The 26,816-nt window shown below is 39.2% G+C and overlaps 1 protein-coding gene across 1 annotated transcript in view; it reads left to right on the top strand.

Annotated features, from left to right (window-relative positions):
* Positions 1-775: 775 nt before the first annotated feature.
* LOC114756266 (kanadaptin) overlaps positions 776-26,816 on the top strand; it is a 35,863-nt gene continuing 9,822 nt past the window's right edge. Inside the window, exons 1-7 of the mRNA XM_028945220.1 lie at positions 776-1,265; positions 1,384-1,469; positions 2,938-3,017; positions 4,419-4,474; positions 6,913-6,961; positions 25,625-25,771; positions 25,948-26,043. Coding sequence (XP_028801053.1) covers positions 853-1,265; positions 1,384-1,469; positions 2,938-3,017; positions 4,419-4,474; positions 6,913-6,961; positions 25,625-25,771; positions 25,948-26,043 — 927 coding nt within the window. The 5' untranslated portion in view covers positions 776-852. The remainder of the gene's footprint in view (positions 1,266-1,383; positions 1,470-2,937; positions 3,018-4,418; positions 4,475-6,912; positions 6,962-25,624; positions 25,772-25,947; positions 26,044-26,816) is intronic.

Here is a 26,816-nt window from a genome sequence, read left to right as displayed (position 1 = left end):
TTTTACAACATGTGAATGTCAAAAAAAAAAAAAAAACTGTTCATGTCTAATATCATCATCTCTTCTCTTTCTTCTTTTTTTCTCTGCTGCACACCCCACCATCCCTCATCCGCTACTGCTCTTCACTCCAAAAACAAAAAAAAAGTAGCTTCTGCCCAACAGTTCATTGGACCCCATAAGCCCATCATGAAAAAAAGTTAGTCCAAACAACTTCAAAATCCCAAAAGTAACTTTTACTGGTGCAAACGTACATTTAGGCCACGAAATGCGATACCAAACACAGCCCAACATAGGGCGTTGGAAGCATAGACAGCTAAATTAAAATTCTTCACTACGCAGGTGGTGGTTGTCACACATGGTGCAGGAACTTGGGAGGTTCTCGGCTGGAACATCACGCATGTTGGTGGAAGGTCAACTGGAAAAAAAAAAAAAAAGAAAGGAGAGAGAGAAAGAGGAGATGGATAAAGGAGAGAAGACGGAGAATCAGATGACACTGAACAAGTGTGAGGCACACCAAAGCAAAAAGTAATGGAAGTTAGAAGTAGTTAATGGGAATGGTATTTTTGCTATTGTTGAAAAAGTTAGGATAGAAATGGCTATAGGTTTATTTGCGTCTTAATCCAATTTGAAACTGGGGAGTGCCGGCCCAAAGATATTTGGAAATTGGGAACTTTGCGGCCCAATGAGGTGTAAAGGCGCCAACGCCATCTTGGGGACGTGGAGAGTTGGTCAGTTGCAGAATTTCTTGTTTTGGTCCAAGTTCAGTTGTGGATTTACAAAATCAAATTTCCGCTATTTGATTCCCTCCGCTCCAGTTTCCTTCCCCATCCAATTTTTGCCGTTCGTGTTACAATGACGAACGCCATGGGTCCTCCTCCAGTAAACCCTAACTTAGGTGCAAACCCAGTTACCAAATCCGCTGATGAACTCGTTCCTCCTCCTCCTTCTCCGCATCCTTCTTCTGGAGGTGCATCGAAGTCTGTTATGGGTCCTCCTCCTCCCAAAATTCCCGACGCTTCGAAGCCTAATTCGGTCCAGGCCGATTTGAATTCTGCAGAAGGCCAGCCGCAGTCTGAGACGGCCCCTGAATCTATCGAGAAAAGCCCGGAAAGCTCTTCGGGTTACGTAAGTGAGAAGTCTTCAACTCCGAAGCAACCTCAAAGCGTAGGGGTTCCATATAAAATTCCTGCTTGGGGTGGAGCTCCTTGCCATGAGTTCTATCTTGAGGTTCTCAAGGAGGGTTGTATTATTGATAAACTTGACGTGTAAGTCGTCGCATTCCTTTGTTACGTCCATGCTTGGAGTAGAGCATCGGGCTATCATGCGTACTTTAACGAACCATGTTTACCGACTAAATTATTGCATGTCTTGATTCTGGTACAGCTATGAGAAAGGGGCCTACATGTTCGGGCGATTAGACCTCTGTGACTTCTTACTTGAGCATCCAACTATTTCCAGGTTTCACGCAGGTATATCGCATGCTCTATTGTTTTTTATTCCCTTACTGAAATCTTTCTGTGAATTTCATCATTCTTTTCCATTGTCATTACTTGTGTTTCAGTAGTTTTAATTAATTGTAATATTAACTAATAATTTGGTGAGCAATTTGGGAACTAAGTTGTAAGCGACAAGCTTTTTATTGTCAATCTGCATGTGCTGTCAGTGGGAAGAACCACTTTTCATAGGTATCCTGCCAAGCATTCCATACTATTTGATGTGAGACTTACGCATACTATACCATCCAATCCCTATGAACTCCTGATGTACCATAACAAGCATCTCATATTTACTTTAAGTGGGAAACACATATTTCATACTACCCAGTTCTTATTAAGCTGCAAATGGCTTATGCTCTAACTCTACCATATGTAAACTAGTAAGGATTGATTGCTGTCAGAAGTCCAATGCATCACTTATCCTATTTGGCCTATTTGGATTACTTATCCCATTTACTTCATCATGATTATTATTGCTCTCACTGCTGTTGCATTATTTCAGCATTTATCTTTACTTCATGTTGATTAGATTTAACCTAGATTCACTTTAGAAACTCATCTCTTGGCTATGCCTACAAACTGGTCAGGTAGTATATGTATTCCTTTCTCCTCAATTCAATAAAATACAGAGCGATATGATCACTTGTTCCACCCAGATGTGATAATCACCTATTCGATAGACAAGGTTGTATGTTCAGAACGTGTTAACAAACAATCAATTAAGTTGAGTAAGTTTAACATTGGTCTTATTATGTGATTATGAACTAGCACTTTTACATTCTTCGGTGTTGGTTTTTTTTTTTTTTTGGTTGTTTTCGCATTGAAATGCTTTGTTAGCTCCAATGTACCTGTTTTATGTTCTTATTTAGTTTTTGGGTTGATAATATCCTTGTGGGAATATCAAACTTCTCACATATTTACTTCGTATACCGTAAAAGTACTTCTAAAACCATGGTTTGGTTTCCATCCAAACACCTCCTTAGAAATCGTACAAAAATGAGTTATTTGGTTAGTATGGGTTATTCAATCCTTGCTGGGATGGTTGGGTCTTGGGAATTTGGAATGCTGAGACTAGGATCAGCATTGCCCTTGTGAGTATGTCAAATTTTATTCAATATCATTCTTCCTTGTAGTTTTTTTTTTCATGTTTCTTAGTTTTAGCTCTCTTCTTCTCTTGCAATTGTTATCATCGTTCCTAAAAATTCAAGGAACATGAGGCTTTATTGGTCTAGCCGTCAAGGAAGCGTAGTTATTTATTTACTAGACTGCCTCATGAAGTATCTCCTCCTATAGACATCTAGAAGCCATATGATGGCTTATGTATGACTTTCTTTACATTTACATGATAAATAAATTATAAATTTGGTGTTGACAGTCACAAATGGGAAAGTTCATTTACTTTATCCTTGAATCTCACCGTTTTTCTGTTTGTCATTTTTAGTTATCCAATTCAAGAGAAGTGGGCAAGCATATCTCTATGACCTTGGGAGCACTCATGGTACCTTTTTGAACAAGAATCAGGTATCCCTTTGAACAGGCATTTGCTGTCATAAAAGCTTATTTTATTCGTATTGTGCAGCATAAATAGCTTCAAAACCCTCAATCGTGAGAGGGTTAAGTTGACATTCTACGTGTACAAACTAGTAAAATAGAATAAAATGAAAATCTGTAACTAACTGAAAACAATCATTAATTGGCGGCAAAGTCTAAACCTATAGAACAAACCAGGGTTTTGTGGGCCTAAGCTCATTGAAGTATTTAGATAATGGTGAATAGGGTTGTGGACCATTTGGAGAGTACTTTGCGGAGTGAGGGTAGTGTTGAGCCCCCCATAATTCAGCTCCTCACCTCGTCAAACCAGGGAAATAAAACAAATAAAAATCTGTAACTAACTGAAAATCATTAATTGATGGCGGAGCGTAAACCTAGAGAATAAACTAGGGTTTTGTGGGCCTAAAGGCCTATTAGGGTGTGCTGCTAACACCATTTCTGCTGTTATCTCTTTTAATGTTAATACTAGATTGTACATTTTTGATGGTAGCTGGGACATGTGGACCCAATGGTGTTGGCTAAACATAATGTAGGATTGTGACGGAGTTGTTATTTCTTGAAATTGGGTGAAAGGGTAAAGTTGTCAGATTCTAATCCAAGCATGAGAACTTAGTTTTTATTCCATGTCATTCCGGGAAGGATTGATAGCACAAATGTTAAAATGCGAATTAAAAGGTTCAGAAGTCCGAGACCTTACCTAAAATAGTCTAAACAACCACGATTAGATTAGTAACTCTAAGTTTGAAAAAATTTAGAAAAAAAATTGAAAATTGGATGTTTACTATTGAATCAATTTGCTAGTGAAGATAATTCTAGCGTGATATATTGTATTATTATTCAAACAATAAGTCTGTACATGTATAGAGATAAACATTGGAGATAATTGCTGCCTAACAAATGGTCAACATCCGATTTGCTTAGATTTGCTGTAACAGTCAATAATTTATTTCTCTGCAGCTATCAGTAAAATATGACAAATAAAGCAGTAAAAACTAACATCTGATCATTGGAGATCATTGCTATCTGGTTGAAAATTCATATTATCAAGTATTTGTTATCAAAAAAAATACTTTGATAGAATTGCGTTTACTTTCCAGACCAATAAAAGGAAAATTGTCAAGATACCTGGAAAAAAAAAATAACATCTGGTTATTTATTTCTTGAGTCCACTGCTTATGGTCTTAATAGAGAATTTGCTGTTTCTGATATCCAAAGAGGTTTGATAGTGGATTTATACTTATTGGCTGAGATTTTCCTTGTTTCTTTAGGTTGAGAATTTTGTTGTCTGTTCTCTTTAGTACAATTTCTTCCTTTATCCAAACATCTTGTAGAATCAGCTAAATGATTAGCTTTCCTTTCCCATTTGACTAGGTGGAGAAAAACACATATATTGACTTGCATGTTGGTGATGTCATTAAGTTTGGACGGTATGTTTCTTATTTTATTTTTATTATAAGTGGTTAATCCTTCGTCCCATTTCAGTTGTTCTTTTTATTTCATTATGTGAATCTTTGGCTGTCAAAGAACCAATTATCCCAAAAGCTTTTGCTTTTTTAGGATGCTAAATAATGGCTGAAGTTTCTTGTTAATTTTATTTAGTTGTTGGGTTAACTTCTGTAGCAATTGATCGTAGAAGTTGTTTATTCATTGAAATAGTCGTACACTTATTCGCACATAACCACATTATCGGTCCATCCTAGGATTCAGCTAGATTACATGATTATTGGAGAGTCAGAATAAATTTCAAAATTTAATTTAAATTGAAACAGAACTTGCCGCCTAAACTACAGAGATTCAGTGGTAGAGTGAAAAAACCCTAACCCACTGCTTGGATGGACAGAAAATTAGGGAGGAAAGAAAACTAGAGAGGAAAAAATAGGAGGAGAAATGAGTTTTCCCTTCTTGGATAGGAGAGAAAATGTGGGAGGAAAGAAAAGTGGGGGTGAAAATAAGGTGGGTCCCATGTGTCATTTTCTCTCCTCTCGCCTTCTTGAGTTCTTCTTCCCCATATTTATTTTCTTTCATTACGTTTAAAAAAAAAATTCACCTTTTATTTTTATCTTAAAACTATTTTTATTAAATGATTTGGTTTTACAATATAGTAATATAAAAATATATATAAACCAAATAACTTGATTTTAAATCATCAAATGATTTAAAATCAAGTTAGCTGGTTTCAAATTATTTGATGATTTAAAATCAAGTTAAAATCAAGTCAGGCAAATCATCCTTTCAAGGATATTGATGAAGCCAGGCTTTTGGGTAATAGAGATTGGTCCATTGTTCCATCTCATCTACCAAGAGAATCTTTGATTATTGCTGATCACTTAGCCAGATGTTCTCATTGTTTAGAGGGTGATTTTGTATCTTAGATCAACCACCTCCCGATAGAGAGGGGGTGGTCGATAGAGGAAACTACGTTTGTGTCTGGTTCATCTAGTCGTATTCGGTTTTCAGTACTATTAAAAAAAAAAATTATTTGATGATGCTAATGTTAGTATGATTTTCCTATTGCAATATTTTATTTGATTTAATTTTAAGTATGATATATTTTGATAAAGATATTTTAGTCATTTAGATATTTGCTTATTTTCTTTCCTTCATATTTTCTCTTGTCTATCCATGCAAGAGGGATGATAAATTCGCTGCCTTTTTTCTTTTTTTTACTCAACTTTTCTGCCCATCCAAACATAGCATAAATGAAATTGGTTTTTATCTTTAGCATGACTTAAAAGACTGATTGAGGCACTTATATATATTTTTTTTTGGGTGAAAATTGAATCATTTACTATAGTTGGTTAGTGACTTAACTGTTATATTAGTATATGGGTTGTTGAACTAGTGTGTGATTGATAGAGTTGCTTTTACTGGTCAGACCTAGAAAAGGAAAATCAGCAATATACAGGAAAGAGGAAAATCGCTTTTTGTTAGTCAGAATGTTGACATCTAGATTACTAGATGAAGAGGCAGAGACATAGTGCTACTATAAGGTTGCTGAGGCAGGGACTATGTAAGGGTTAGGCTGGGGACTATAAGATGATATGGACCCACCAGATGACTTGCACTAAGAACCTCAATGAGAGTTAGTTAGGTTGTGAGGGGTTAGTTCAGTCAGTTAGGGTTGTTGTGTTCAGATATGAGCAGATGCATGGCTATGTTGCATATAAATGAGAGGGATATGGTCAGAATGCGTTGTGACTATTTTGTGAATCCATTCTGATGTACTATCCAGATTTCTTGTTCGCTCTCTATCTCTCAGGGGGTGTTTGGCTATTGCCAAAAGCACTTCCTAAAAGCACTTTTCCGTAATTCGAGATAAACTCTTTCACATATTTATTTCCATAAAATTACTTTAGAACCGTGGTTTTGTTTTCATCCAAACACTACTAACTCGCCTACCTACCCTCTCTTCTCTCTTCAATGTTCCATCCTACAACACATTCATATCATAAGTATTTATTTGTTTTTTTTTCACTTCTCCATGATATTCTCATACTTTTGTGCAATAGCCTGTGTTGGGCCTTGTATCAGTCATGGATCCAACCTAATCTGTATGTAAGTCTTCAAATTCTTGGTAGCTTCCTTCTTGAAGAATGATCTTTCACTAGGGTTGTCCATAACTTAAATTACTACACTGAAAGAAATGATATATTAGAATGAGTGTGATTTGCCCTTTCTTTGTTATATGGTGCAGTACAAGGCTATTGCATTGGCATATTTTTGGTTCTGCAACTCTCTTTTAACTGCTCAATGTACTTTATTTTTAGACAAAGTAGGAACTAAAAATAATCAGAAGAAAATTTCATCTATAAAGAACTTTCTTTGTTGTATGCTTCTGATGAGAATTTTTTTGTTCAATGAACAGGTCATCTCGTCTGTTCATCTTCCAAGGACCATCTAATTTGATGCTTCCAGTAAGATCTGTATTTCTTATTTTTGAACCTTTATCTTCATGCTGAATTAACTCTTTTTGTATTTGCCTGTTTGCCCCTGTATAAATGTTTTTGACCATACATTTCCTTTCTATTGATCTCTTCTGAAAGTAATTTTAGTATTTTTTACTTAAATTCACTTATTATATGGTTTCTGATATAAGCAATAACTTTCTCTAAAATGCCTGCAATTTCTTTGCTGAATTGGTCGGTCCTGAATTAAGAAGTTACGGAATCAGAATAGAAAGGGACAGGCTGTTGGATCTTTCCAGCTTATGATTTTTCTTGGGAGATATGATGTGCTAACTCGTTTGTAGAAAGATGGGGTGTCTATACGACTCGTTTTGCTTGTGATCTTTGCTGAACCATTATTTAATGTAAAAAAGAGTACAAAGAACGGATAGAGCAGCCCTCAACTAATCAATGCGCACTCCTAGTATTATAGCTACACGATAGGAATAGAAGATAATGGAAGAATGAAAAGACGATAAGCAAAATTGAGGAAAGCAAATAAAGATGTAGGGAACAGAGGTGAAGTGTGCCTTTGTGAATATTATTCCACGGTGCAAACCTTACACAAGGTCTGATTTATAGAGTCAGAAAACATAGCAACTTACCCTAGCATCTATAATATCCTTACTTATCTTGATATCTCAGATTGCTAAGATACGATGAGAAAAACTATATATAAAGAGATAATCAAAACATAATATAAATAAAAGTATATTCATTAATGGGTTTAAGTGGGCCTAAGCTAATGCAGCTTGACACTTCCCCTCAAGTTGGGGAGCTGACCCTTGCTTAGATATGACTTCTTCCAATCTGGTTTTTTCAAAATCTTTAGTAAGTCCGCCACTCGTGAACTTGAATTGACATGAGACACTTTAAATACCTTTGACTTTGTCTTTCCCTTTACAAAATGTTGATGTTGATTAATCTCTATATGACTGCACATTGTTTAATTTAGAGAATAAGCTAAGAATTTGATGACTTGGCTTCAAACTTTATTGCTGGAATTCACTTAGTACATATAGGACCCAATCAGGGTAAGTCAAGAATAAATCTTGAATTTAAGAAAATAAAATCAGATATTATCTAATCTAATTTAATCTAATTCCTAAATAACAAAAAAGGGAAATTAGTAATAATAATGATGATGAAAAAGCAGATATTAATGAGTGAGCCCGATTAGATGGGCTTGGGCTTGCATTCTTCAACATTCACCCTCAAGCTGGGAATTTAGATAGGACATGTGCGCCATGCTAACTAGATGGAGTATATGCAACATTAGCATGATTGTCTTCTATCTTTTCTTTGATAAAATGATGATCAATCTCAATATGTTTCATCCTCTTATGATATACATGATTCTTTACAATTTTGATAGTTGCTGTTTTATCATACCAAACTTCTAGTAGGCTGTCCCGTGATCCTCAGCTCCTAAAGAGCCTTTCAAGCCACATGCCTTCCCAAATTCCTTGAGTTAATGCTCTTAATTCTGCTTCTGCTCTACTTCTAGAAGCAGCAGATTGCTTTTTGCTTCTCCATGTTAGCAAGTTTTTCTATAAACCAATGGTATATCTTCTGTCTACTCTTGTCTGTTGCTGTCATATGATCCTTATTGGGATGACTTCAGAATTGACTCATTACTCCTACTGCATAGGAGATGTCTGGTCTCATGTGAGTTAAGTAAATTAACTTACCCACGAATTGCTGATATCTTTCTCTGCCAACAAGAAGGCAATCCTTTCTTACACCTAGCAAACGAAGCATAGGTGTAGATGCTAGCTGACATCCCAGCATACCTGTCTCTTTTAATAAATCAAGAATATATTTTCTCTGACATACAACTATATCTTGCTTAGATCCAGCAACTTCCATGCCAAGAAAATAGCCTAGTAATCCTAAATCCTTGATTTTGAATTTTGCAACCAAGAACTTCTTTAGGCTTTCTAACTCATTGATATCATCTCTTGTAATAATGATGTGGTGGAACCCACTACTCAAATATACTATTAAGGAATGAAAAAATCTAGCCAGAGTGTAAGTCTAAGCTAGAGCAACTACAACTTTGTGGAAAATAGAAAAGAGCAAAAAAGAGGGGGGGAAAAAAAAAAACTCATTCCCTAGCATCCGAGAGGCTAGTCTCTCCCTTACAAATACTCATTGTTTGTTTTAAAAAAACACTAAATCCTTCTGCACAAATTTATGCATCACACAGCCCTCTGTCTCTCTCACACACTCCACATAACCTAGCCTTGGCCCAATAGATAAGAGCCCATTAGGTTCGGGTCCATCATTACCTGGCCCTCCAAACTTCACCTTGCCCTCAAGGTGAAGATTAGAAGTAGGCATTGTTGGCTTCTTCCCTATACAACTTAGCTGCTTTTGTTTGTTTGCATATACCAACAAGAGTAATTGAATTTCATATTGAATCTTCGATATGGATGATTCAATCTCTCCAAGACATTCTGCAGAAATTATATCAACATAGGCGTGAGTCTCCTCAAAGGCCACAAGATCAATTATAGAAGCCCAAGGTATGTTGAAACAAAGTTGCAAAACCAGCTGGTGTCTTGCTGAAAGTGACTCGTAAAGAACTTATTGGCAACAATAATTGAAGAAGAGTAGATATTCCAAAAGCCTCGTTAATTTTAATCAGTCCATCACTTTTGTCACCATATTCTGCCTGTTCAATACTATAAACCAGAAATACTAGTAATTTGATGGATGGCCAAGGGTGCTTAAATTAACTTCAATTAACAACTCAAAAACAGCAAAAATAGCTGAAATGCTATATGGAGCAAATGTAACTCTCTTATCTTCATCAGCTTCATAAACTTGAATCCGATTTTCAGTTATAATAAAACATTTGTATACTGCCCAGCCATCACTAGCAACCATAGCTTGTGGAGATTCCAACTTTTGAACAGTGTTGCAATTGCGGACTTTTATATGACATGATGGTATTTTCAACTTGAGATCTCCAATGCTATAAAATATTAATATAGTCATATCGAACCAAGGCTCACTTTCAATGACTTGGACCTTTAAAATCATTAGTATTGACTTGGAATTATGATTGCCCATACACTAATCTCCTGCCTAAGGATCCTTTTACTCGTTATCAAAAATAGAAAATGAAGATATATGATTTGTCTCCCTTGACTTGTCCCTGATTTACTAAAAACACTTCTGACACTAACCCACATGGCAACGTCTTCAGGGCCATGTCCTTCATCTTCACAAGTTTTGGTAGATACAACTTGATTGTTCTTGCTCAACCAAAAATTACTTTAATAAGAACAAAACACGCTTGAACACTCTTTGATGGTTCAAATTGCACATATGGAAAAGCTTCTTAATCTGTATCTAACATCCTCTTGCACTCAGAAAAGGTAGAAAATGCTTTTGGTTTGCTCAATGCTACTTTTTGGCCAAGTAAAATTCATAGAGGGCTAGGCTCACTCTTAGGAGGCATGGCTCACTCTTAGGAGGCAATGCCACTCCAGTTTTGAACTACTTTGGTCGCTTCTCAAATAGTGGGTTGATAGACTTGTTCGACTTCTTCTCAGCAGCTGTAACAGGGCCTTTCCACCTCTTTTCAAAGCCATAGCTGCTGATTCCTTGCTGGCATCTTCAAATTTACAATGAGTAAACCCTTGCCTTGCAAGCCTTCCATATTGAAATCATCCTAGATGTATGAGCAAGTCTTGCCTGTGACAGCATCTCTATCCCCTTTGTCGATGTCTCATTATCTTGTCGGTGTTAAGTGAAGAACGAAGACTCCCTATTCGTCAATGAACACTGCGTTTTAGCGTGACTGGGTGGTTTTACATATTAAGTAAGGTTAAAAATGTTGGTAGGGGTTTGGTGGTTTGGGTTGTTTGGATAGGGGTAAAATGTGGATCACAGGCTTGAGTTGATGGTACTGTACAATTAAATGGGTCGGATTATCATATTTCTTTTTAAAAATAAAAATGGGCCCACAAGGTAAAGGTTTAAATAAGTGCTTGGGCCTTCTTCCCCACCTATTTTGACCTGTGTGATCCAAGACCCAATTAGACTCCTCTTTTTTGCACTCATCATTGTCATCAGCTTCTTCCTTGAACTTGTCCCGTAGTCGCTTATCATATCTTCAATGCTTGACTCAAGTCCTTGCAACAACACCCTTAGGTTTCATTTCTCGTTTTGGTTGGTGGTTGAAAACTTCTTCAAGCTCCTCTTTTCCTTCAGCCTTCAATTCTTTGTATACTTCTTGCTCAGTAGTTTCTTTCTTTGGGTTTATAAAATCATTATTTTAACCCCAAAGGACCTTGACAACGTTATAAGCTGTGATTCAGGGTTATCTTTCACATTCTTCAGTTCTTCATTCTTACCCTTTTGCGATATTAGCTCTACCTTGACTTCCTCCTCTAGCTCGGTTTCAGCAAGGTCTTCCTTTCCTCATTCTTTTTCAGCTATCTCCTCTTCTGTTTTTGAAGAATCTAATGATTCTGAAGCTGTACATTATTCGAATAGAATAGCAGACTTAAATAGATACAATTCCCTCAATGAATGAGGTGATTAGGTCGAGATTTTAGGGATTAGGCGAGATACTAGGATCAGGCCGAGATTCTAGGAGTCTAAATCAAATCCTAAGATATATCAGGAAAGGAATCATGATCTGTCTAATAAACAGAAATTTAAAAGAAAGAATCACACAGATTTGCACATCTGCACGGCCCATGGCCTAATAGAGACTGAATAGCCAATAATTTCCTTCTCTGATTCAGTATCCTCCTCTTCTTTTGTGTCCATGTCTACTTCAGAAGTTTCCTCCTCATTTTGTGCCTCTACTTCAATCTTTACTGCTTTGTTTTTTCTGCTTTCATTCCAATCCTTCAAAACTTCTATAATTCTTATCATGTTTTGCACATGTTCAATACATTTCAATATTTTATGTTCTTCCAGAGTGATTACCATTTCCTTAAGAGTGTACTGCCTTGATACCAAATTGATGGAACCCATTGCTCGAATGTATTAATGAATAAAAAAATCCAGCCAGAGTGTAATTCTAAGCTAGAACAGATGCAAATTTGTTGAAAATAGAAGAAAAGAGCAAAAAAGAAAAACTCACATGCAATGGTTTCCTAGCATTCTAGGGGCCAGTTTCTCCCTCACAATACCCACTGTTTCCTTAAAAAAAAAATCTCTCACACATTCAATATTACCTAGTCTTTGCCCAATAGAGGAGCTTGTTAGGTTTGGGTCCATTAATCATTAACATAAGCTATTAAAATTGCAATTTTCCCTTGGTATGCTTAACGAAAAGCCTATGATGTATTTGACATTGATTATAACTTTTTTCTTGACCACTTTGGTTAACTTCTCAAACCAGGCACATAGGGCTTGTTTGAGGCCATATAAAGACTTTCGCAATCTACATACTTGGTTTCGATTGATGATATCTTTGAATCCCATGGAAACATCCATATAGATCTCTTTGTCTAACTCACCATTGAGGGAGGCACTTTTCCCATTAAGTTGGTACAAAGACCAATCAAGGTTACTAGCTAATGGAGAGAGTACCTTGATGGTATTAAGTGTTGCTATGTGAGCAAATGTCTCTTGGTAGTCAATTTCATATTGCTAAGTAAATCCTCTAGCAACCAGTTTGGTCTTATATCTATTTATTGAACCATCCTAATTACATTTCTTTGTTAATACTCATTTACATCCTATTGTGGATTTGCCTATTAGAAGTTTAGTTTATTCCCAAGTGCTATCTTCATTAAGGCTGTCATTTCCTTGTTAATGGAATTTCCATTGCTTTATGTATATTTGTAGGAATAATGTCATCTGAAATTCTGACTGTAAAGGCTCTCATAGTAGGAGATAATTGGTCATTAGAGACAAAATTTGCAACAGGCGATAGGCCAACCTAGGTTATTAGGTGGAGGATTTGAGGTAGAGTTGGATAGTTGATTCCTCCGTTCTAATTTGCTATTTTGGTGCTGTAATAGTTGTTGTTTCCCTGTTTCTTGATTCTGGACAGCATGATGTGCTTCCTAAAGTTCATCATTTAGAGGCACCTTATGGCTAGATTGACTAGAAGTGTGCTTAGGGCTATTTCGTGGGTTTTCAAGCTGTGGTACCACGGGATGGTCATAAAATGGCCATTCTTGATTACCTATCCTAGAATTCTCCCCCTAAATGGGCATTTTGTGAAAGTAAAATTGTGTTTCATCAAATGTAACATTAGAAGAGACAATACATTTTTGTGTAGGGGGATGATACCATCTATAGCCCTGTTGAGGATTAGAATAACTAAGAAACACACATTTGAGAGCTCGAGCCCCAAGCTTATATGAATGAGAGGTGTGGACATAGGCAATACATCCAAAAATCTTAAAGAGGTAAGGTATTTAGAATATGGGTGGATGGGTAAGTTTCAGGAAGAACTTGATGAGGTGCTTTGAAGTTGTGTTTTGAAAGGGATTCAATTAAAGAGATAGGTGGAGGAGATGGCTGCAGTACCCCACTGAGTGGGAACAATTGCAGCTAGAAAGAGAGACCTTGTCATGTCTAAAATTTGACGATTTCTCTATTCTATTCTGAAACTATTTTGTTGAGGAGTATTAGGGTAAGAACTTTAGTGGTATATGCCTAGAATGGTAATTTAGTTTTGAAAGGCATTGTTGAAGTATTATTTGGCATAATCAGTTTGCAAAAGTTTGGTATCAAGGGGTCCATCCTCATTATTCTTCCCCTCACATCTTCAAAAGGAGCATCTAGACCAAGGAGAAATTTGAAAATCCGTTTTTCTTCCTTTATCTTTGCATACCTAGCAGCATCTTCTGGACACGTCCACTCATGTGATTCGTACATGTCTAATTGCTGCCATTGAACGAATAGATCAGTGTAATATTTCGTGACAGACAAGTTTCCCTTTTTGAAGTCATGAAGGAATCGTTCAATCTCTAGGATTGCAGCCTTGTTTGTGAGAGAGGCAAACATGTCCCTCGTAGCGTCCCACACCTCTTTGGCAGATTGGAAGAAGGCAAATTGTGCACTGATTTCTGTAGTCATTGAGTTGACCAGCCAAGCCTGCACCATTGAATTCTCGGCTTCCCAGGTGGCATATTTCTCATTACCAGTATCTGGTTTCTTTTCCGCTCCGGTTAAATAACCGTATTTTCCCTTCCCCATCACATATAGTTGAACGCTTGAGGACCATTGGAAATAATTCTGTCCATTCAAGCGATGAATGGTGATTGATATTGAGCTTGATTCAGAACTCCCCTGCGCATTGGTCGACGCTGTGGCTGTAAGTCCCGTCGTGTTGAGATTTGGCGCCATTGGCGCCATCTGGTTGCTAGGGCTATCTTTAGAGAAGCCCATACCGAATCTGATCATGGTGGCTCTGATACCATGTGTGATTTTGTGATGAATGTAGATTGTATTTTATTCAGAGTGAGCAGCAATATATATAGATACACAGGGACCGTGTAGAGAGAGAGAAGACTGCGGTCTTTTAGGGATAGACCGAGATTCTAGGATACAATCAGGTTCAAAGAGGAAATCAGAATAATATCTAACAGATTTAATGCTAAACCTAACGGCAGCCTTAGTAACCTAGGTTAACAAGAGAAACATATTAAATTAGGGTTTTAGGCCCACGGCCCACTAACCAACAATTTTTGATTAAAGCGTGATGGACACATAGCTAATGAGCCCACATTTAGGGGGTGTTTGGATGAGGCAAAACCATGGTTTGGAGAATAGCTTCTGGAGAATAGATTTTGGGGAGAATAGATTTTGAGAGAATAGCTTTTCTGAAAAAGTGATTCTGATAAAGTGAGAGTGTTTGGATAATTATTGTCAGAAGTGCTTTTTGATATGTAGAAATTACTAAAAAGGACATAAGTTTAAATGATAATTACATGTAAGATATATTTCATGATATATGCTTATTTGAAGTAATAAATTTGTTAATAATATATATTTTGGCAACAGAATAAATAAGACATAAATAATATAAATAGTAAAAAATTAATGTGTATATATATTAATAATATAATTAAATATGTTTTGAGGAAAATGATTTATTTTGCCAAAAAAAATATTATTATTTCTTAAAGATGAAATCCCATAATTTTTTTTCTCACAAAATTAAATAAGCACAAAAAAAAATTCATATTAATTGTCTTAATAATAAAGGTTGCAACGAAATATATTTGTCCAAGTAGTTTTTTTTTTAACAACACATTACATTATCTGAAAAGAAAAAAGGAAATAAGAAAGACATGGCTATTCTTGTATATAGTGAACAATTTGATCTCTTATGGAGTCACGAAGTCGAGCCATGTGAGATGAAGATTCTATTGATGAAGGTATATGTGAAGACCCAACTCCATCATCATCATTATTTTCTTCTGCATAAGAACCTTCTGGTTCAAACTGAATGAAACCAGGATCAGAAATGGATGTTGATCTAATGAAGTTATGTATGGCCATCGTTGCACAAACAATTTGAACCTGTGTTGGAAAGTCATAGCTCGGCATGTTTCCTAAAATTGCAAACTTACTCTTCCAAACTCCAAAAGTTCTTTCAATAGTGCTCCGTAGACTTGAGTGCAAATAATTGAACGCCTCATTGTTATTTTCAAATGCAGATGACCTTCGAAAATCAGGGAGATGGTAGCGTTCACGTCTGTAGGGACCAAGATATCCCATGGGTGTCGGGTAGCCAGCATCGACCAAATAATATTTGCCTACATGAAATATATGATTGGTGTTAATAAACTTTGTTTTCTAACAGTTAAGCATAAATAAATTGTAGCAATTTAAAATATACCTTGAGGCGGATGAGGGAAGTTCATGGAAGGAGTTGTGAGGGCGTGGTTAAATATACGAGCATCATGCGCACTACCTTCCCATCCAGCCAATACAAAAGTGAAGCACATGTCCCAATCACAAACCGCCATTACATTTTGCGTCACTCTTCCTTTTCGGTTAATAAATTTTGTTTGCTCAGTTGCATCAACAATGCATGAAATATGTGTTCCATCAATTGCTCCAATAGCATGTTTGAAAAAGGGCCAGTATCGACCACCGGGCCGTATTTTTGTATGCAAATGCTGAAATGTTGGATCTTTTGGTTTGATATTGGACATAGCAAGTCTACAACATGCCAATAAGACATTATGGAAATGTCTACTAATTGTCTCCCCTGAATGTTGGAATCTTTCTTGCTGCATCCTACTACTAAGCGCATGGCCAACGGTATTTAAAAACATTGCAACCATTTCATGTATCCCAACATTTCTAGTTTCCGTTAGACCGTGTTGTTGCAATTCTGTGCAAAGACTAAAGAATACTTCCCTTTCCATTCTAAACATGTTATAACAACGATTGGAATGGCCTTGTAAAACATCCCTTACCCATACCTTGCCTGTATAAATACTTGTATGCTGGGGCTCTTTACACAAATGAAGAGAAACGTATCCACCAACCGCTACTGCAACTTGATTAACTCGTTTGTTCCGTCGTTTACGATACTTTTCCGCAATTTTAATTTCATCAGCCATTTTTTGTCTTGTCCTGTGCACATAGACATAAAATTTAGAAACCCGGATATGAAATTACTAAACATTTAACAAGAAAATAAGTTTTTTAATTCCTACAGAAATTTAGAAGTCACATAATACAATAGTGCTGGTTACATAATTCCTAAAAATATACATAAATTATCACAGTCATCTTCTAATTAACACAAAAAGTAGTCAAACACTATAATAAGCAACACAAATGAAGTCTCAATCCTTGGTTGCATGCTTCAAGAAGAGCAGGAGTTTTTCCCTCCTGTTCTTCAGAGCCACATACATCTCCCTTGCAGCTGGCTTATCCATGAGGAGTGTTGTGCACCGGGAAAACAGATCAGGATCATCAGTAACTTCATCAACTTCATTAAGGTGCTCCATGACTCCGGCAATTGACGTCTCATAAGCACGTGCTTCTTCTTCTAGCTTCCTAGCACGTGCTTCTGAAATCTCTTCATGTTCACGCTGAGAATCATTTTCATTTGCCTGAGCTATCCTGCTTAGTGCATCCGCTATTTTCATAGTGGTAGTAGATTTCTTCTTCATGGATTCACCCTTTTTTCTAACTCCTAATGAGCTACTAGGTTGATTGCCACCTGTGCTTCTGCCCCCACGAATGTTTTCCTGTCTCATTCCAGTGTTGCCTCCACTTCCTCCACTATTGTCATTGAATGTGACTGAATTAAACTCCCCGCTTATGCCAGTTGGTGCCCCCAAAATTTCATCACTATCTCCAGATCCTTCTTCCATATCATTTTCAGGAACTCCTTCGCTTGGAAGTGTCATGGAAGAAGGTGCCCATGACTGTGGTCCAGTGGCAGCTACAGACCCAAAGAGTTGAGTCAATTCAGCCCGAAATTGAAGCCCTCTTTCTCTAAATTTCTCATAGCCTGGAACTTCCTGCGCATTCAACACCAAAAATATTATACATTATACAAAAAACGTTAACATGAGAGAAAATACAAGCTCAAATAAAATTAAATGATTACCACTATTTTCTTCTCCCACCAATCATCAGGGGCACTAACAGTATTCCTTTCGGCATCCCACCCTAAACCTGTCTCACGGAGCAGCCTATCCCATAACTGCCACTCCTTTCGCAAGGTATCATATTTGTTCTTTAATTGGATTTTCGTATAAACTCTCCCAGTCTTTGCAGCAAAGTTCTCCTCAATACTTGTCCAAGCAAGCTTTGTCATGCTAGTTCCTCTTCTTCCCCCCTTTTCAACTTCTTCAATACACAGGTCAATAAAGACCTTTGTGGCTCTTATATCCCACGAAGCTTTGCTATTTTTTTTATTCATTATGCTATAAACCAATTACAACAGTTCAGTTATCACAAATTTAACCCAAAAAACATACCATTCAGTTCAGGAGATATGATATAACAGGATAGTATTTATCTATAATCCAACGGTATACATATACATTAATAATTATTTTTTTTTCCCAGCATCATTTCGGTTAACTGACCCAATTTGGCTACAACCAACAAAATCCCATACATATAACACTGCAAAAGCAACCATCAAGCATAAAAGAAAAAAATTCGGCCGTCCTGTCTCCGAAATAAAATCGACCAAACGGAAATTTTGATCAACACCCACCAAATGCTCTGTCTCTCATACTGATGGAAACTACTCCAGATTTACTGTATTATTGGATATAACCAAAACGATCCACCAGCATAACCCAGTGGATGAATACAACCAAGGAAGAATCAGGCAGTCCGGTGCATTCGAGATCACCACTCTCCTCACTGTTCACTCACTATTTCCATGCCCCTTACATGCAACTAACAGATACTTATATCCGTTCCCCTGCCTAACCGTCTGCTTACTAAAAACCATAATTACCCTTCTCATGCAATTCACGCACACCCTTATAAACCGGGCTCACGCCACTCACGCACACACCCTTATAACTGGGCTACATTTGGGCTTTCTTTCTCACGTACGTATACTTAGGCTCAACAATACCCCCCCCATGAAGGTTAGCCTTGTCCTCAAGGCGAAAATCAGGGAACTGTTGTTGGATTGTATCATAGGGTTCCCAAGTACTATCGTTGACAGGAAGGTTGGCCCACTGAATCAGTAGCTCAATCTGGCCATTTGTAAGACGACGATGCTTCAGAACCGCAGCGGGATAAACTTGAAGTTCCAAGTCACTTGTCAATGAAGCAGGTAGTGCCTGAGGAACAGTCGAAGAAGAGAGGGATTTCTTGAGCTGCGATATATGAAAAACAGGGTGGATCCTGGCCTCGGTCGGTAGTTGTAGACGATATGCCACTGAACCGATACGTTCGACCACAGGGTATGGCCCAAAGAATCAGGGACTGAGCTTTTCGTTGGGTTTCTTGGCCAAAGACCGGTGACGATATGGCTGAAGCTTCACATACACTAGATCACCCACTGCCAGTTGCGCGTCGCGACGTTTCTGATCGGCCCAAGATTTCATATACTGCTGAGATCGCTCTAAGTGCTCTTTTAATTCTGCCAAGATGATGTTCCGGTGCCTCATTTGTTCATTCACCGCTTCGACAATCGATAGGGGCTCTTGAAAACGATAAAGATGTGGTGGATCTTGGCCGTACAAAGCTCTGAAGGGACACATACCAGCCGAGCGATTATAAGTAGTGTTGAACCAATATTCAGCCCAACATACCCATTTAGTCCAAGACGCTGGTTTGGTGTTACAAAAACATCGAAGATAGGTCTCCAGACTTCGATTAACCACTTCCGTCTGACCGTCGCTTTGTGGGTGGTAGCTGGAGCTATATTTCAGGGAGGTTCCGGCAGACTTAAAAAGTTCCTTCCAAAAAGTACTGACAAATACCCGGTCACGGTCACAAACAATGGAGCGTGGGAACCCATGAAGTCGAACTATTTCCTTAACAAACAACTCAGCAACACTTGCAGCAGTGTAGGGATGACTGAGGGTCAGGAAATGAGCGTATTTTGTGAAGCGATCGACAACCACCAAGATAGTATCATAATGGTGAGACTTGGGTAGACCAGAGATAAAATCCATGGATATATCCGTCCATACACGGTCCGGAATGGGCAGCGGTTGGAGCAAGCCGGCAGGACTTAGAGAGAGGTGCTTATTGCGTTGACAGATATCACAGTTAGCTACATATTGTTGGACATCCCGTCATATCCCTTCCCAATGAAATAGGTTGGCGATGCGTTTGTACGTGCGGAGGTAATCGGAGTGGCCACCCACAGGGGAGTCATGGAATTCCTGCAGCAGAATGGGAATGCGAGAGGACGATTTAGGTAGAACTAATCGCCCATTGAAGAGTAAATGCCCTCCCTTCAATGTATAACCAGCTGTAACGGACTTTCCTAATGCCAGAGCTTGGACCAGGGCAGAGAGCTTCTCATCTTGCTGTACCTCTTTATCCACGTCATCAATATCAGTGGGCTGGACGACAGAAACGGCCTGCAAAGTCAACGATTCCTCTTTTCGAGATAACGCGTCAGCGGCTGAGTTTGCAGTACCCGGTTTATAGTGAATCTGAAAGTCGAAACCTAATAATTTGGATACCCACGCCTGCTGTGCATTTTCCAAGACGCGTTGTTCCAGCAGAAATTTAAGGGCCTTCTGATCAGTACGAATAATGAACTGACGTCCTAGTAAATAATAACGCCATTTCCGAACAGCGAACACAATGGCCATCAATTCCCGTTCATAAACAGAGCATTGGCGTCGTCGTGAAGAGAGGGAGTGGCTGTAATAAGCAATTGGGCGGCCAGATTGCATGAGGACGGCGCCCAAACCACTGCCGGAAGCATCAGTTTCCACTATGAAGGGTTGGGAAAAATCCGGTAATGCCAGCACTGGTGTAGTGGTCATGGCTTGTTTCAGTCTGTCAAAAGCGTCTTGGGCTTCAGAGCTCCAACAGAAAGCGTTCTTTTTTAATAAACTGGTCAGAGGTGCTGCAATAAGACCATAATGCCTGACAAAACGCCGGTAATACCCAGTGAGACCAAGAAATCCCCGGAGACTTTTTAGTGTAGTGGGTGTCGGCCAAGAACTCATGCTAGCAATTTTGGCTGGATCAGCATGGACACCATCGGAAGAGATGATGTGACCAAGGTACTCTAACTGGGGCTGAGCGAACACACACTTTTTAGCATTTATAACCAGAGAGTGTTGCTGTAATATCTGCAAGGCGACTCGGAGATGTTGTAAGTGAGACACTCGATCACCACTGTAAACTAGAATGTCGTCAAAGAAGACAAGAATGAACTTGCGTAAGTGCTGCCGGAAAATTTCGTTCATGAGAGATTGGAAGGTTGAAGGAGCATTTTTCAGACCGAAGGGCATGACCAAAAATTCGTAATGTCCCTCATGAGTGCGAAAAGCTGTCTTGGGTTCCTCCCCTTGTTTCATGCGGATCTGGTGATAACCGGATTTCAGATCTAACTTGGAAAAAATTTGAGCCCCACCAAGTTCATCGAGCAACTCCTCTATAGTTGGTATAGGAAACTTGTCTTGTATGGTCAACTTGTTCAGAGCACGGTAATCCACACAGAAACGCCAGCTGCCATCTTTCTTTTTAACTAGAAGAGCTGGGCTAGAGAACGGGCTTTTACTTGGTCGTATGATTCCAGAAGCCATCATTTCACAAACCAGGCGTTCCAGTTCTGTTTTCTGATGATGTGGATAGCGATAGGGCCGAACATTGGGGGGTTTTGCTCCTGGTTGTAGATCGATAGTATGATCGGTATCCCGAACAGGAGGTAGACCTTGCACTGGTTGTTGAACTTCAGGGAACTCCCCCAATAAGCTCTGAACGTCGGTACTAATGGGAGCGATAGTTAAGTCAGTTATCTTAAGTTCAGAGAATTCAACTAGGAACACCTCTTCATCGCATCTAGTGGATCGGTACAAAGAATTGAAAGACATAGGTGTTCTCTGTAATGCTGGGTTGCCCCGTAAACAAATCCAGTCTCCTCCCATGTCAATCTTCAAGGTTGATCTCTTCCAACTTACTAAAACTTCATCAAGGGAAGCCAGCCAGTCTGCCCCAAGTATGATGTCCGACCCCCCCAATTTAAATGGGTACAACGAATGAACAATATGGAGCCCTTGTGCATGGATAGAGACATCCCTGCAAATTCCACGACCCTGCACATTACGTGAGTCTCCAACTTGGACAGTGAAAGCAATGGTAGGATCGAACGACAACGGAAGGGACTTGACTAGATCCTGATGAATGAAGCTATGGGTAGCCCCACAATCGATGAGAATCAAGACGTCCTTACCACATACCGAACCCATTAACTTAATGGTCTTCCCTCCTGTAAATCCAGCCAATGAATTTAGCGACAAGGACACGAGCTGGCTTGGCGTGGATACTTCGTCTTCACGGAAGGAGTCCTGGTCAAATGGCAGTGGTGGGTTTTGCGGAAGTTCATCTTCACCGTCGCCGTCCTCTGATACAATGAGTACCTGGAGTTGCTTCTTTTTACAGCGATGACCTGGGCGGTATTTTTCATCACACTTGAAACAGAGACCCAGTTCGCGTCGTCGCTCAATCTCAGCATCAGTATATTTCTTAGGGACCGTCCGACTGACTTGAGTGACTGGAATGGACACCGCTTTGGAGTTTTCAGTGCCCTTTGACTCGCTAGCCGCACTCGAGGGAGACGCAGCTGGTGTCTTGCCTGAGTCTATTGAAGACGCGTTGCGGGTGTAATGGGCTCGAGTTCCAACCCATTTATCCTCGGTCCATGTTCGTTGTGGACCGGATCCACGTGGGGGCACCGAATGTGAGAACACCCAATTCCTCTCTTCCAGCCTGATGGCCATATCCATGAGTTCGGCGAGGGAACCAAGCTTCATCAACCGAAGATCTGCCTTAATGTCCATTTTCAACCCGTTGTAGAAAGCTGCGATCAATACGTCATCGTCGCAATTCTCGAGCGTGGCGGAGATTAGCTCAAACCGCTCAATATAGTCTGCCACAGACCGAGTTTGACGCAGGGCCATCAACATTTCATATGAGCTCCCATATTGAGAGGGGTGAAAGCGGAGGATTAAATCACGTTTAAGTTCTTTCCAATCGGTCACGGGAGATCGAATCTCCTTCCACTGGAACCAGTTCAGTGCTCGGCCTTCAAAACACAACACGGCGGCGTCCAATTTATCACACTCCTTCACTTTGTTCACCTTGAAATAACGCTCGATTTTAAAAATCCAGCCCATCGGTTCATCGCCGGAAAACAGAGGCATATCGAGCTTCCTGTATGCTGAGTGGTCCGTGTCGTCGTTACCCCCACGATCCTCAACCTCGACGATTTTGACCTTATGCCCCGAATCCTCCTTCGGAACAGCAGAGCCCCCTTGATCACCGGAATCCTCAGGGTGAGTACTCTGTCCGTCCGGTCGTTTGCCTGAACGTAGCTCGGTTAAGACTTCGGCCATCATTGTTTTAAGGATAGAGACTTCATCACACAGCTGCTCCACCTTTTGCTCATTGGAAGTTACACGGGAAGTGACGTCCTCCATCAGATTATCCCTTCGCGTATTTACCATACCAGGATGCGCAGTGCTCTGATACCTTTGATGGAAACTACTCCAGATTTACTGTATTATTGGATATAACCAAAACGATCCACCAGCATAACCCAGTGGATGAATACAACCAAGGAAGAATCAGGCAGTCCGGTGCATTCGAGATCACCACTCTCCTCACTGTTCACTCACTATTTCCATGCCCCTTACATGCAACTAACAGATACTTATATCCGTTCCCCTGCCTAACCGTCTGCTTACTAAAAACCATAATTACCCTTCTCATGCAATTCACGCACACCCTTATAAACCGGGCTCACGCCACTCACGCACACACCCTTATAACTGGGCTACATTTGGGCTTTCTTTCTCACGTACGTATACTTAGGCTCAACACATACACACACACGAAGCACAACCAGCCATCGTATACACACACACATGATTACCATCAAACAAAATCAGCCTCTACAAGTGAGCATAGCATAGGCAATCGGTGAAACCAACATCTGATTCGGAAGAAAAAAATGACGTTGACGGAACCTCTGTTTCGGGGAAAAAATTGACGGGACACAGAATTTCTAATGCACCAGATCTCCAGCCACAATGACCGACGGAAGAAGACAGCTTACCGGAAGGAGTTGGATCTGACCGACGGAAGAAGACACGGCGACCAGAGCTTCGGAAGGGGCGACGGTGGAAGAATCAACTGACTTCAGATGAACTGACCAGTGACGATACCGGAAATGGAAGGCTTGGATCAGGCAACCCAATACACGATCTTCTTCTCGGAGGCCGAGAAACACCTCGTCGGCACTGAAAATTCCTCAGCGGTTCACGATCTCACCGATGGGATGAAGAGGCGACGGCACAGGAGAACCGATTTCTTCAGCAGGGGCGACGGCACAGGAGAAGGGAGATCTTCAGAGCAGTGGGAGAAGGGCCGACGGAATGGGAGAGAAGAGGCCGAACAATGGGTCTTGACCGTGAGCTGAAGGAACCCCGCGTGCTTGTTTTCTTCACCGTGGAGCTGGCCGTTGAGCCTCGGGAGATTGTTGGGGAGAGTCTGGAAACCACGGGAGCTGAATTGTTGGGGAGAGCCAATAATTGAACCCCCGCTAGCTTATCTGGAAACCGAGGTTTTGTTGGCAAAACCTTGGTTTTGCCCAAAACCTCGGTTTTACAAAAAATGGGGGTGTTTGGCAAATTTTTTGCCAAACCAAGGTTTGGCAAACCAAACCATGGTTTGGCTTTTTTGCCAAACACCCCCTTAATGGGCTAAGCTTAAGTGAGGAGTGTGTGAAGCTTATGCAGTGGGTGGGGGGCGGAGGACTCTGTGATGTATATATTTGCACAGAGGGGTTTAGTGTGGGTTTATGGAGATGTGGTTTAGTGAGGGAGTTCGTCTTTCTTCATCATGTTTTCTTTATGCTGTGAGAGTGAAATCTGTCCATGAGTTTTCTTAGAGTGTTTGCTTAGTTTTATCATTTCCAGTAGCTTAGTGTTCGAGAGTTTAAGCTTTATTTTTGCTGTAAATTTCTTTCTTCCAGCTCTCTGGATCTTCAATATAAATTCAGCATTAGATTTTTATCATTTGGCTTGAGCTCCGCAGGGCATGAAATTACTGAAAGGTAGGAAGAACTTCAGATTTTTCTTTTAGAAGATACAGCCATGTAAAACAAGTATCATCATCTATAAATATGACAAACCATCATGCCCCACTGGGACTTTTAACTCTTGATGGTCCCTAGACGTCACTATGCATTAAATTGAAGGCTTTGGACGATTTATAAGGTTTGGCAGGTTAGGAGCTGCAAGTATGCTTGGCTATTGAACAAATTTCATGAGTAAATTGAGAAAGACCTTTATTCATTAGTGAAGGCTGCAACTTTTTAAAATAATCCATGTTAGGATGACCAGAACAAAAACGTGAAAGCTTTATATAAGAATAGAGTTTCTAGTGGCAAACTTAGAGGAATTACTAGTTGAACAACTTGTGGCACATGCTTGCTTTACTGCTACCCTTCCAAAATAGTAGAGATCTCCATCACAATGACACCAACCAATCATCTTTTCCAATCTCATATCTTGAAAAGCACAATCATTTGACCCAAAGTTAATAAAAATGGCCTTGTTAAATGTAGTTAGCTTTCCAATAGAGATAAGATTACAAGCTAACTTGGAACATATAAGACATTATCTAGTATAATAGTGGGTGATAAAACAACTGTTCTAGTGTTAGCAACATCTACATATGAAGCAATCTTGACAACCCATCCTCAAATAAGGAAATTTCTCTTGTCATGTGATTAGTAGGTCTTGAATCTACTATCCACATATCTGAACCTTGACAAATAGAATGATTAGCAGTTGTGATCATATATCATTTAGTAGCCACTAATCTAGTGGCACTACATAGTCTTGCAAATTGGTATTTACAATAATAACTGATTTTCGAATCAATGCACAATGTTCCCACATATTTTTATTTTGCATATGTATTGGTTAAGCATTTTTCCTGGCTTTATTTTATTAGGAAACTGATGCGAAAATCATGGGACAATTCAAGATGTGTGAGCAAATTGTAGATCAGGAAGCTTCACTTCAGCGGGCTAGATTGGAAGCATCCCTTGCTGATGGCATTTCATGGGGTATGAGCGAGGATGCTATTGAAGAAGATGAGGTTTGTGGAATTTTGTAGTTATGCTGTGCAGGGCATATTTTGATTTTGTTCTGAATGCTTTGCCCCCTCTGAACTACCGTTTGTCTTGGTTTTTGTTGATGAACCTTTGTTGTGAGAGCTTTTGAGTTGACCAATTTTTCTTTCTTGCTCATTCATTTGGCGGATTCAAATGTCAGGATGATTCTGATGAAGTAACATGGCAATCATATAAAGGACAGCTCACTGAAAAGCAGGAAAAAACTCGTGAAAAAATTACAAAAAGGATGGAAAAGGTGAGCAGTACTCATTATAAAATGTCCCATCTTATACTGCTTGATTTTATAGTAAAATCCGCTTTCACAATATTGAATATTAATAATAATCTGCATAGGCAAGTCAAAGAACTTTAATTCAATCATATTCTGTTAATTGATATATAGTGTGATAAGTACCCTGAAGGAATGGTTGGGTTAGTATGCCTGTTGCTGCAATGGATCCCCTGCATTCATTTATCAGTGTCTGTGCTCATGACATGTGTTGAAGGATTTTTGCATAAAGACCGAGCTAGGAATGGAGGTCAGTGTGCTGATTTTTGTTCATACATTTGAAAGAAAGAAATTCCCATGTTACGCCGTAAACCACCTAATAATCTAACTATTGAATTCTCATGACTGAATCTTGTGTTAAAAAAATATGTATGCAGGGGATCCGTCTTTGTCCACACTAGCAGCTGCCTAAGTGCCTAGTGCCAGAAATAAATAGTGCTGACACAGTGATTTTTGTTTTTTGAAAAAAGAACTTCAGGTGACATAAAATGAGATAACCTTAAATGCATTATTTGCTAGAATTGCTGATGCCGTATGGATTATAATTTCGGAAGAAACTGGTATAACCACTTCCTAGTTAATGTGATTGATAGTACTAGTTGTATCACGATCAAATTAATTCTACTTAACCTCTATATAATATAGTGATCAACCTAGCTAGATTTTTTGCAGAGTCGATGTTAAATTTGATTCCAAAATTAATTAACATAACAAAGAAAGAAATTAGGACTAATGATTTG

Source organism: Neltuma alba, unplaced genomic scaffold, assembly GCF_004799145.2.
Source record: "Neltuma alba isolate B1F8T4 unplaced genomic scaffold, ASM479914v2 tig00000201_pilon, whole genome shotgun sequence".
NCBI lineage: Eukaryota > Viridiplantae > Streptophyta > Magnoliopsida > Fabales > Fabaceae > Neltuma > Neltuma alba.
Note: the sequence above shows the minus strand (reverse complement) of the source record. Positions and strands in the feature narration are given on the sequence as shown.